Below are 13,865 nucleotides of genomic sequence, written 5' to 3' on the forward strand. Positions count from 1 at the left end.
TTTCCACTTTAAGGTAATGAAATCAAAACCAGCATTTAACACCAATGAATCCATTTGCTTATGCTGTAAATGACAGTGGCAGTAACAGATAGTATATAATTCTTCACTTATACGATAACAGGGAACAAATATGTGATATGAACTCTGACATATCTGGTATTGTTCGCTAATGCAGTATTACCAATAAGTCAAAGTCAGATGCAGATGTCAATGTACAATTTCTGGTTGCCAACACAAGAACAATTATTTGTCATTCTGTTAAGATAATTGCACTGCCGTGTCAGTTGTCATTATTCGTACGCTACGCCACTTTATTTGGGATATTTTGAATTATTTACAAGTTGAACAGTGTAAATAGTCATTTGTCTATTTAATATAAAACATACAATCTCGATAAGAGTCAAAATAGCACATTTCTTCTTTTGTCTGTGATGATAGACTGCACGGGAATGACCAGACTATAAACATGGCTATTATGCGGTGGACCACCTGATGTCCTAATGAAGTATGTATGTTATGGACGTAAAGACATTTAACAACGAAGGGAAGCTGTTAGAATAATCAAAATCATATCTGATCGTAGCAAAGTCATTGGAGTAACTAACCCTTTGGCCTTTATAGAGGGTGCGTTTAGTCCACTTCATCTTAGCCTGAGTGCATAACGTCTTCTGTCACTCAGGCACCATCCCAAAGAAGCATAGGGTCGATTCCCGGTCAGGGTGCGTAGATTTGTATCTGGTAGCCTTTTGGTGGTAGTTTTCCTTAAAATATGGTGAATTCGATCATTATCGAGTTCTTGTGGCTTAATGTTCGGAAATATTTGAATATATACATATAGGTGTAGTTTTCGCTACATCTGACATTTAAGTATAATTGTCCAATGTTGTATAAAGCTATATATATATGTATATATATGCAAACATTTGTATGTATGCGTGCATACATATGAAGAGAGAGAGAGAGAGGGAGAGAGAGAGAGAGAGAGAGAGAGAGAGAGAGAGAGAGAGAGAGAGAGAGAGAACATGGCATTGATAGGACAGTTCCGTTCATGCTTTTAATATTTATTACACGAACGAATGGCCTAGAATTCTCCTAACTGAATTTTGACCTCATTTTATTTCATAGAATTATATATATGAAGTCGTTTTTTATTACCATTTTACTCATTATTCAGGGGAACCATCACAATAGCTGAAGAATAAACAGTTTATAATCGCCCAAATGCTTTCATAGTTTAATGTTAAGAAATGGCGTCTCACTTTGCTTCATTTCCCTTCTCAAACTTCACTGAAAGGCAGGTGTTAAATAGCAATCCCTTTTGCACAGACTTCAGTCACTCTTCTTGTCTACGCCACAAGAATAGCAAGTACGCCTGTGTTTAAAGTAGGCACACTTACTGAATGGGTGATTAATGCACCAGAATCTTTTCATTTTGATGTCACTGATTTCTTTCTTCGCCCGTGTAGCTCATTTCCTCTAGAAACATCGCGACCTAAAGTTCAAAAATGATTTGTGATTACGTTGGAATGCTACCGCATCATTGCCCATAAACATTTTTCCTCAGTTTCATGACATTTCTTATTGTCCTCTCAACCTCCATCAGAAGCCTGTGTTGATGTTTAAACTGGTTCTCAGACATGATTACTGTGGGTCTACGTAGCATCTAGTGTTAACTGGTAGAAGTTCCTTCAATTCACGTCTAACAGTTCGAATATATTTTTCATTCCTCACTCTAGCCTTCTACCACATTTTCGTATTTTTCAAAAATTAGCTTCTCAATTAGCACATTAATCATCACTTGCGTCGACCTACTGAGAGAACACAATACACATCGGGCGATATGTTCCGAAAGATTTTGGGCTCAACTTTCATGAAGCGACAATGCATTCTTTTTAGGCAGCTCTGAATCCATCCTTTACTACCCCCTGTGACGGACCTTCATCAAAATGCAATCATCAGTGTAACATTTCTCGCTCACTCTTAAAAGCCTGAATCACTCCTATTTAATCAAAGGATTCTTTTTTTTTTTCGTATTTTAAGCAAGTATCAGTTTACACATTATTCTTAGGAATTGTTATAGCGTCATGTGCTTACCTTCCTAACCATTGTTGCATTTGTGTAGCTTTATGTTTCTGACATTTAACTCCTCAACTTGCTCATCTTTGTAGTTCAGTGCACCGCCATATCACTGCCTCTGTGAACATTCACTTTCAGCATTTATCTCTTGTCAATACTTTCCGTTTCTGTCACTATTATCTGCAGTTTCTCGAAATTGGAACTTATAAGTATTTCTGTCTTGTGAGATGTCAGTCATCCTACATTGTGTTCACAACCCATTATCTGGCCACATTCGCTTGAATCTGCATCATTTCTTGTTGTGATTTCTCTCATTCATATCGCATAGATCAAGTAGACATGGAGACATAATACTACAACCTGGAAATACAAGAGTTCCTTGATGCGTATCTGCACTTTCTTACTAAACAGTACAATACAGGCCCAGTCCTTAATAATCATCCCACTGCATCTCTATTATTTCAATTATAATTCTAATTTGATTTTTCAAGAACTGTTTCATAACATTTTCTAGGTCACCCAACTTCTACCCTTCTGTATCGGGCATTTTGTCATTGTTTTCATTTTCTCAACCACAAGAAATTCTTTCAATACGCCTTACCAGGCATGAAAGCAATATCACATTAATATTCTTGCACTGTTCTATTCTCTTTCGGTTTCCAAGGAAAATTTATTTTAATCATCCATTTTTGACGCCTTTCCTTCGACAAGACATACTATACACACCCTAGCCATATTCCCAGCTAACCTTTTACCACCATAATAGAACATCTTTCTAGTCATCCCATCATTTTCTGGAGCCTTTCCCGAGTGCCACTGTGCGTTTTGTATCCTTCATTTGTACTTCTCCTCCATCATGTACGTTTAACAACCTTTCAAACTGTTGCAACAGTAAAAGACTACATTCTCTACAGAAGACGTTTCTCTGTCTGCCACATTACACTAAGATTCATTTTTTTATTGGTTTTTGCTTCTCTCAAGAGAATCTTTTTCGTCTCTACAATGTTTTCCTACAAATTCTGTCCAAATTTCTTACCATTCTTTTATTTTTACACTCTCCCTGTTGTTCCTGATATCCATCACTGCGCTCCAGATCTCCATCAGTCTTTAGAGTCCGTTGCCTCACTTTATCACCATCTACTTCGGCGATTCCTCTCTCTGATCATGAATACTCCCTCATGCTTATAGGGATGCAGTATTGAACCTCTCAAATACCCCCATTTGATTTTACTCCTGGTTTGTTGTTCTTACTCTATTCTTGATCCACTTTCTCCTAATGTGGTACTACAACTACATCTCCAATTTTCCACATTGCTTCAGTCAGGGATACTTCTATTTTTTCTCTTGTTACCAAGACATTCATCTACAACTTCCAGTTACTCTCTCTTAATCTGTATCTAACAAACCAAGCTCCTTATCATTTCTACTTTCCTTGATATATCCAAAAGCCTTTCTGTTTTTAAATCAAGAATTTCCAGCGTCAATGTTCTTTACTGAGCACATCTTCACAGAATTCTCTCCCTTTGTAAATAATATATATATATATATATATATATATATATATATATATATACACACATATATATAATACATCTATATATATAATTATGTATGGTATTTAATATAATATATAATATATATTAGTATCTATATATATAATATATATATATAATATTATATATATATATATTATGTATATATATATATATATATATATATATATATATATATATATATATATATTAGCTCTTGCACAATGAAGCTTTTGCCAACTTGACTAGTTGGCCTCCTCTTTAGTTACTAAACAAATTATTTTTTTAATGTTGAAATGAAATCTGTGCTAAAAGTAATTAGAAACCAAAAAATTAGATAACTGGAATGCTTGTTTTCATCTAGTAATTCCAGAATGATAATGTCATCTATTGGCAATTGTTGATTGTTATAGTACTATACCCCTGAGGCCGGTGAATTACTTGTTGATCTTGAAGGGCCCTGAGCTTCTCAGTTGTTGTTTCTGTAATTGTTTGGTGTTTGTGTTTCCTAAATTTGATATGATCCCTATACTAATACCTGTGCAAAAGAACAACAGGTAGCCAAGCAAGAGGAGCAGTCAGTAAAGTAAATATTCCGGCTGATAAACAAACAGTGACATTCATGAAACAATCTGGTTAAAGAAAGGAACTTGTTATTTTCAAAAGCATTCAGTAAATTCATAAGCTTCTTGCACTATATATTTGTATTTAGATGTACTTGTTCTAATTCTAAGATATGTGTTGCTCATTGACTTCTATTGGAAATTCATCAAAAATCACTCTTATGTTCCACTAACCACCTATTCCTGTTTCACCAGCATATTTAATCACAGACCTTGTAAATAATTGAATGTGAACGATGACATGGTACTGGAATATATAAAGTTATGAATGTCCTTATATTTCCTGTGTAAGAAACAACTTTTCACGAAATGATGAGGTGAAACATTTTTGAAGTTTAATTTTCTTCAGTTGCAAGTATTATAGTAACTCCATCTACCACGAGAGGTTTAAGAATGGAATATTTTCAGAGTTAGTTTAGCGAAGATAATATGTTACGTAGTTCAATACTGAATTATTTCAACACTTGTGAATAACTTCAGTGTTCCATCTGTGACACTAGTAAGTAAGATTAAAAGTAAAGTTATAATAATTTATAAACCTTACCAAATTTTAAAGAGATACCCAAAATTTTACGAAGCTATCTGTCCACCAAGACCAGTTTGATAATCCTCAATCAAACTAAAGGGAATGGGTAACTTGATAGTAAATTCTTATGTAGGAAGTATTTTTTCACCAATTACCTCTTGCCTGTAATTTTTTGGGGGAAGAGTGCAGAATGTGATACTTTGTTTTTTTCAGGGCATCTTTAAAGAGGGTAGATCACTATACTTTTATTAAAGTTTTCAGGACAGCTTAAATTTTGTATTGACAATGTAAGTTTTATTTTTGGTAGTTTAGCTTCTAAAAAGTTGTCCATATCTGTTGGCTCTTCGCTAAGAGTTGTGTTGGCTAATTGGTATTAATTATAGTCTTAATTAATCTTAACTGTCCAAAAATTGTAAATATATCTTCATTCATTATGAAAGGTCCATAAGTAGTTTGACGGAAGTTTGAATTCTGTTAATAATCTTGTTTCCTAAATGGAAATGTAAAAAAAAAAAAAAAAAAAAAAAAAAAAAGTGAAGCTGTAGAACCTTTACTTAACATAGAACCCAAATTGTTCTTCATTTCAGTCACTCATCAGCCTTTGATTTTGGGGTTCGTCCCCCTTGCAGTTTGATATATTTTCTTTGATTACCTAAGCATCAACATTCTCCTGTAAGATGTGTTTACATCAGTTCTGTGGTGAAGCAGAATAAAAACAAAGTATTGGTTTAGGAAAAAGGATCAAATCAGTTTTCCAATGGGTCTATAAAATCAAAACTGCAGCACATAGCTTGGAGTAAGATCAAGAAACAGACTGATAGAGGCTACAGTGCATTTTTCGGTAGTTCAACAGAACGTGGCAGAAGAAACCCTTATTAATTTATTGACAGTTTTTGAGATTAAGAGTTCTTCTAATTAGGAAGCTTCCCAGTGTGTATGCGGCTGTGATTGTGAACATATACGTAAAAACGTATTTACGTGTGCATGTTTGTGTGAATGCATTAATCCCTCCACACCAGTCTAATTAATGTGATTGCTGACGCTCTTAGAGCACATAAAAAGGGATTTATTTCCCAAAAGTCACTTCTTTTAATAAAAAAAGTTCACGAAAACAATGATAATATTTGTAAATAAACTTTAAAGCTCTCGGAAAGTGTCCTTTGTGGATTTCCTAATCTTCATTTTATCACTCCATTTTGAGTGTTTTGTTTGACTTAAAATCAAGACCATTGGACACGGTTTAGGTACGAAAGGGTCCCTACAGGGATATAAAATCAAGTTCTTTTATATTTTTCTAAACAGAAAAAAATCTCATTTTCATAATTCCGGTCTTCATTGATTTAAATAAATTCTGAGGAGAAAATAATTCAATGAAGAGTAAAAACTTTAGTTAGACTCTGCTGAAACAAATTGCATTAGGCCTAATGACCAAGTCTTTATTAATACTTAATGGTGCACCCTCTGACCATCTGGCTTAGCCACCCTGTGTTATAACTGGCATCGGTAGTGGACCACCGGCTTTTGAGGTTCAAGCTACAACACCATCTGTTTTAGCATCCAGTTCAGTTATAGTGTGAAAGTTTTCAGCAAGACTGAACTGAATGTTAGGCCCTATCTGTGTGGCACAGTTACTATACATATGAACTCCGCTGGGTTTTGATGACATAAAAGTCCGTCATGGCTTTCCCGAATGATAAGATTCTGAGCCTGGCTTCTGTGGGAGTCTCCAGAGGCGTGGCCCTTAGTCAGATCTGGATCCCAAGGTTCCCAGCTAAGCCTGGCAAGAGGCACGGAAGAGAGAGTGGTCTCCAGGCTCCCATGGGAAACAACAAAAGAGGGTCTCTGTACCCCAGGCTCCCTCTCTGATCTCTGGAGGAGTAGCTATGATAATGATTTTGGTTTGGCTTAATATTGCAAAAAGGCACTCAACTCTGCTCTTATTTCCCGATGGTCTTTAAATGCGCTAAATTCATTCTGCCATCCGTCCGATCATATCATAAAAACTAAGGTTAAAAATATCCAAAATGATCTCATCTCAGATCAGAATTCTGAGCTGATCCAGTGCCTTCATTTTATTGCGGAAAGTAGCTGGGTGATGGATGCGCCTTTTTCAATATTAGAGTCATTCAAATACCTCGGATTCCCATTCAAGCAGAGGAGCCTCCTCCTAGTTATTCTCGGTGCATCCTAGGTCTCTTCCAGGCTTATCTGGGAAACCCAGGGCCCAAGGTATGACTGAGGAGCCACTCTTTCAGAGCTTTCAGCAGAGGCCAGAGGAACCTCAGGGTTTTGGGAAAGCAGTAATATACTTTTAAGTTATTGGAGTCCAAAAGGGTTGCCAATATTTTATGCTGGTAAGTGCACACACATGTACACATTTTATGGTTTCACACTCATTACTAAATTTATCTAGCTTATATAGATAGGTGCATATGCCTAATATGCAATAGCTTGTAAGTCCTAGTGAATGGTTGAGCATTTTAAGTGCAAATGTGTTTTATCGCATCTTCCGTCGGCACTTGAACTGAATTAGCTTTTAAATGAACAGATGGGTCGTATGAGAGAACTACATTTTTCAACATGAATTCAGCATCCCCCCCCTCCCCCACCCCACGAGCATATTCGACTAACTGCTTGTCTCTGATTCCAGGGAACGTGCGTAACAAAGGACCAGAGCAATGCCCAAGCACGGCGGGCGGCAGCGCCATCGTAAGGGTGTGGGCTACAGGCATCCGAGGTGGAACCATGAGCGGCTGGTTGACAATGTGGCTGCCTCTCCTCACTGCCCTTCTCCTGCTCATATACTCTCCTATCAAGCGACCCTGAGAGGTTCCATCGCCTACCTCTATGTCAACACCAACAACAAAGCAGCGAAAACAACATCATCATCATCAACAACAACAACAACTACAACAACAACAAGAACAATTATAACGACGTCCTCGAGACAGCTACATCGATAGTCATTTGAGGAACCCAACAAGTCTGGAAGAGCTGTTTTGGAAGAGATCGTAGACGAATATTTACAAAATAGCTGTTGATATTGGTAGAGGTCAGAGAAAAAAGCTTTCTAACTGAGAGGAGGTTTTCAAGTGGGGAATAAAGGAGAAAGATGAGGAGGTATAAGAAGAAGAAGAAGAAGAAGTTGAAGAAATCGTGTGGGAGGGAGATTTTCTGACGATTGTCATGATGATGAATGAAAGAACGAACATTACCTAGTAGTAGTAGTAGTAGGGGCAGGGACGGGAGAGCGACGCCAAAACAAGACCGAGTGTTAGAAGAAGTCGCGCCGCTTGACGCATAAGCTTAGCTTTGTTGAAGACAATGATTCTACCATGACAAGTGTTGCTGTTTGTTGCCGTTTAGTATGTTTAATAATGATGATAATAAAAGTAACAATAATCATAATAATAATGATAATATGATAATAATAACGATAAAGTTAATCATAATTAATAATAATAATAATAATAACAATAATAATAATAATAATGATAATGATAATATTGAATGGCTTCCCTCACACACATACAGGAAGGAGTCCGTTCTTTAGATAAATTCAGAGTGCTATGTTAGAAAGGATGCTACTATATCTCGCCCGCTATGTGCTAATACTAATAATAATAATAGACGCCGCTGACAAGTAGCAGTGTTGATGACACGATCCAGATTAAGCATAGATTAGAGCTTAAAACAAGTAATCTGCAGATGACAGAATTTACAGTTAACTTATCGTTTCTATTTCTTATTATTAACAAGGGATGAGAGAACCGGATGTTCGGATAGTCATTAGGCCTTCTACTTCGGGGTGGAGGGGGGCGGGGGTGAGGGAAGGAAAGGGGCAGCTTGATTGATGGGTCTTTGGGTGGCTAAACATTCTGTACTTATTTAGGTCTCAGTTGAAGAAGCAAAACAGCAACAAAGACGACCATCTTTTCTCCTGTGGCACCGTCACTGACCTCGGGGTATTGTGTCAGGTCAAAACTGATGTATTTATTCTTTCGCTGAATGAGAGAGAGAGAAGACAAGCGGAATAAACGCTCTCTTTGGTCATATTTAATCTTGTAACATCGTTAAGGATTCCTTCACCAAAAGGAGCTGGTATAAGAAGAATTAAATATTGGAAGAAAAAGTACTGGTAATATAGCATTGCTGTAACAATGTCTGAGACATGTCTACTTTGAATGTATTGTGCACTCAGAGAATAAGCAGGTTTTTGGGATTATGAAATGTTTATATCTTTAGCTGTACATTACATAATTATGTTTGTGCATTGACAGTATTGGTATGTGTATAAATAAGAGTCACACACATACATGTTTTACATAAACATACATATACTATGTGTATATATGTATATATATGTACATTCAAACATATTTATGTATGTTTTATGAATATGCATGTACATTTAGTGTGTGCGTGTGTTAAAAAACCAAAAGTTCTCCCATTAAAAGAAGCATTAAATTAAAAATGAAGAAACAAGGATCATTTAACTTCAGGTAAACTCACGGCCTTTTCCCATCATTTTATATATGAAAAACAAGAATAAGCATTCTCTCTCTCTCTCTCTCTCTCTCTCTCTCTCTCTCTCTCTCTCTCTCTCTCTCTCTCTCTTCTCTCTCTCCGTTGTAGTTTAAAGTAGCCATTGTCTCCTTAGGCGTGGTTTTCACATAAACTTATTTTGCTTTGACCACTTAAGAGAATGCTGATTTGCAGAAAGAGTATCAGGGTTTGAAGCTTTAGAAAAAGAGGAGAAAAAGTGTAAACTTCAAATAAGAAAAAATAACGAGTTGGAAATGAAAATCACAAGCAGCCCAGTGCCCTCGGCTGACAAGAAGCAGAAGAAGAAGCTGCGCTTCCTATATCCCGCCAGAATGGCTGCATTCCTTTTGTTTTGCATCGCAGTAGAAAACGTACACAACAAGGGGGAACTACATTAGCCGTTTTGAGGGGAAATAGACGAGCTTTGCAGCCTCGCAACCAATCCTTCTCTCCCCCCTCCCCCCCCCCCCTCCTCTCCTCCTCACTAAGAAAGAGGGGGGGAAAAGAAACCAGTTTAATGACAACAATTTACTCCCACAAGCCCCCCCCCCCCCTCGACCAAACTAATCACCAACTAGTTGCCCCCCCCCCTACCCTCCAGCCCAGTGTCCCTCCAGGTTAATGTCTGGTGTGGCACAATGTATCCCCTTCGAGTAAACTCGGTACAGTCACTTGCAAGCGAAGGGAGAAAGCTTTATAGCCTTGATTCTTTTCTTTCTGCGAACCAACAGCAGCGACGGATGAGCGCTCGACCTCACCCGCTCCACTGACGACTTCTCAAGAAACACACTTCCTCCTCTCTCCCTCTCCCAGCCTGCACTTCCTTCCTTCCTTCCTTCCTTTCTTTCATTGGAGCAGAAGATGAAATCTTCACATCTCTCTAATCATCCTCAGTATCTTCTTCGGTTCTAATCTCTAACGTTATGGTGAAGGATAATGAACGATGAGGGCATTAATAACAAAAGGCATTACAGGCTCTCTCTCTCTCTCTCTCTCTCTCTCTCTCTCTCTCTCTCTCTCTCTCTCTCTCTCTGTGGTCGCGTGTGAAACGATTTTCAACAAAACTTATTATGCCCTTGTAATTGCTTATTAAGTAATTAAAGTTTTAAGTGGCTATTTATCTCACATACTCGTATTTGTATATGAATATATTCTCTATATATACATATGAAGCTTGTGAGTCTATACCTATGTCAGCATATACTAAGTGTGCGTGTAAACCTGAATGAGTCACGTTTGTCCGTGACGAAAACCCATTGCCATTCTGAGCATAATATTTCCCTAAGTGAAAATCTGAATCTCATTTAGTATATTTTTGTAAGAATACGATTATGATCGGCATTAGGAAATTGTCCATTCTTTCCATGAATTATTTTGCATCTATGTGAACCCATCATTCAAATCCTTCATCGTTTATTCTTGAATCTTCTAAGTTGGATCTCTTTCCCTTCATCTCCTCATCTTCTGCGACAATTTCCCCTCCTCCGTTTCTTCTTGATTTCCTTTCCCTTCGTTGCTTAAGGATATCAAAAATAAAAAATAGATAAAAACCAAAAAACAAATCTCGTCAACGGTAGATCTTGTTCTCAGAAGACACGCATAGGCACACACCTGCTGTGCACGGCATTGCTGAACTTCCTCATTATTGTAGATATATATCTAAAGTTTGCCGTTATATTATTATTTTTTTCAAAACTGAATGTCTATTGGTGATTAATCAAGGATAATACCTCTAATACTAATTGTCTGCAAAGAATTAAATTATTGTTGTTAGTAATAATATTATTACTTTTGCATTTACTACCATTGCTGTTCTTATTGCTACTAATAACAAAATCACTGCTACTGTTTATTATTATTATTATTATTATTATTATTATTATTATTATTATTATTATTATTATTATTATTATTCGTTTAGTAGCAAAAATATTAGTAATGGTATTCGGAGCATTAATGATAGTAATACTAATGTTTTTGTTATGGTTACAGACCCTGCTTTTTATAGATTAAAGTTTGAGTAATTATTATTATTATTTTTTTTTTTTTTTTTTTTTTTTTTTTGCCTTCATCACAGTCCTCCAATTCGACTGCGGTGGTATTTATGAGTGTTGGGGTTCCGGGTTGCATCTGGCCCTTAGGAGTCCGTTGAGAGTATAATTATTATTATTATATTATTATTATTATTATTATTATTATTATTATTATTATTATGTATATATGCAGAACAGGTATTATTCTTCCACCTCATAGTGTGTACCTTATTACCATTGGCAGGTTCAAAAACTATTGTAGATCAAATGTATAATCAAAGGGTTCAATAACTTTAATGTATATTGTACTAAATGCTTTGTACTATCATGACATTGTAATAATAATAGTAATGCTCATTATTATTATTATTATTATTATTATTATTATTATTATTATTATTATTAATTATTATTATTATTATTATGCCAATTCTTTTGATTATTTTTTCCATTGTCGTAATAGTTATTAAAACTGATTTATCATTTTTGTTGTTGTTGTTGTCGTTGTAGTTGTTGTTGTTGTTGCTGCTGCTGTTGTTTTTGCTTTTTCCTTTGTTGCAGGTGTTGCTGTTGTTGTTATTATTATTATGGTTTTAGTTGTTGTTGCCATTTCACGAAGGTGATTAAAAGCAAAGCAAAAAAATAAAGCAGTGCTATCAAGAGATGATAAAGGCTTGTAAATAATTAGAATAAGAGAAGCAAGAGATTCGATGATAATGATAATGATAATAATAATATTAATGATAATACTAATAATAATAATAATAATAATAATAATAATGATAAAAGAAATAATAATAATTAGTACAGGAATATTTCTTAATAGTGACATTACTAATGGTAATAATAAGGGCGCTATGATGAAATCATTATTATTACTGTTATAATGCTGATAATATTTATCTTTATATTATTGATACATAAATAGCATTTATAAGAGTCATTATATCTAAACAATATCAGTATTTTCCTTCTTTTAATCGTAGTGATGAAAAGACTATTTTGTAGGTTAGCTTTATTGATAAACAAGGTGACACTGATTACGACCAGCCACACGGGATCGATCCGACGTGACCCGACGATCCATCCGCAGGAGGCATATTCTAATAATAATAATAATAATCAATCCTCACTGATGAATAAATAAACAAAACAAAACAAAACCAAAAAAATAATAATAATAAAAACCAAGTCGCTTAGAAGTGTGTCATTTTCTTCGTTGATTCTCGATGTGACTTCATAATACTTATCGCTAATTCGAGGGACGACGGACAACGCAACAGCTGCGCTCTCTCTCTCTCCTCTTTTTTCATTTTGGTCTCCGCTACAAAAAACGCCACTTCTTGTACATAAGATGAAAAAGGAATTCCTCTCGTCCTTTGCTATAATGATCCTGTGATGAAGATGGTGATGAACGCCCTACTATTGGCTTCGTTTTAAGGAAGCAACAATAATCATTTGACATGTTAATTAATTAAGTGTTATGCATGTGTACATATGACGCAGTATTTGTAGAAACCAATGGACGTGAAGTAGTCCAGTATTATTACAATTTAGGAAGTAGGTTTTTATCTTTACAGCTAGTTATGGAATCTTAAATACTATATGATAAACGTTTCAGTTTCTGCTGAGTACGGCGTAAATATTAAGCTCATTATTGTCTTATAGCGTTTAGTCTCAGAGTTCGTTTCTTTGACTTAGCCCAGGTGTTACTATCATTGTTGCAGTTAATTAGTCATTGCTTTTATTATCATTAGCATTGTTATTACTATTTTTCTAATATTGATGCATTTATTAATGTTGTCGATTTTATTATTATTATTATTATTATTATTATTATTATTATTATTATTATTATTATTATTATTATATTCTCCTTACTACTGTAATTGTTTTTATTATCGTAGGATTTCTTTTTTCATTATTATTATTATTATTATTATTATTATTATTATTATTATTATTATTATTATTATTATTATTATTATTATTATTATTATTATTATGCTATTGGTGCTTGAATTCATTCTCTCTCTTTAGGTCATTCCTAAGCTACTGAGTATAAGATACACATGACAGCGTACCTGCATACAGTGAGAGAGAGAGAGAGAGAGAGAGCGAGAGAGAGAGAGAGAGAGAGAGATGCACATGAACACATCACAAGAAAATTTACCTAAAAGGACATACACATATACACAAGAACACCAGCACATGAGCGTGCAAATACGGACGTGTATGAATGTATAGTAACTAATGTTCACATTCAACTCATTACATATCGTGGGAGACATCGTGACACAGACATGCATTTAACCTTTGCATTTCAAGAAGACATGCTGACATATCTTGCATATAACTCATTGCATTTCGTGGAAGGCATTCTGACGCAAACATGCATTTAACTTGTGACATTTCTTACTTGATGTATTAACGCATGAGACTTGGGAATGACCTGAGGAATATAAAAAAAACTGGCTAGAGTATGACAGTTCCACCCTTGTACTGGATAACCTGATCTTTTTCAACTGCA

At 35.4% G+C, this 13,865-nt stretch overlaps 1 protein-coding gene across 8 annotated transcripts in view; it reads left to right on the forward strand.

The window, feature by feature from the left end:
• The window catches only part of LOC135219412 (acetylcholinesterase-like), a 370,347-nt gene extending 359,263 nt beyond the window's left edge, over positions 1-11,084 (forward strand). For 6 of the 8 annotated variants that reach the window (XM_064256171.1, XM_064256172.1, XM_064256168.1 and 3 more), the window contains one exon: positions 7,408-11,084. In XM_064256171.1, coding sequence (XP_064112241.1) covers positions 7,408-7,583 — 176 coding nt within the window. In that variant the 3' untranslated portion in view covers positions 7,584-11,084. The remainder of the gene's footprint in view (positions 1-7,407) is intronic. The other 2 variants (XM_064256174.1, XM_064256173.1) reach the window with 2 other exon arrangements.
• Positions 11,085-13,865: the final 2,781 nt, after the last annotated feature.

The sequence above is a fragment of the Macrobrachium nipponense genome, chromosome 1, assembly GCF_015104395.2.
Source record: "Macrobrachium nipponense isolate FS-2020 chromosome 1, ASM1510439v2, whole genome shotgun sequence".
In the NCBI taxonomy this organism is placed as follows: domain Eukaryota; kingdom Metazoa; phylum Arthropoda; class Malacostraca; order Decapoda; family Palaemonidae; genus Macrobrachium; species Macrobrachium nipponense.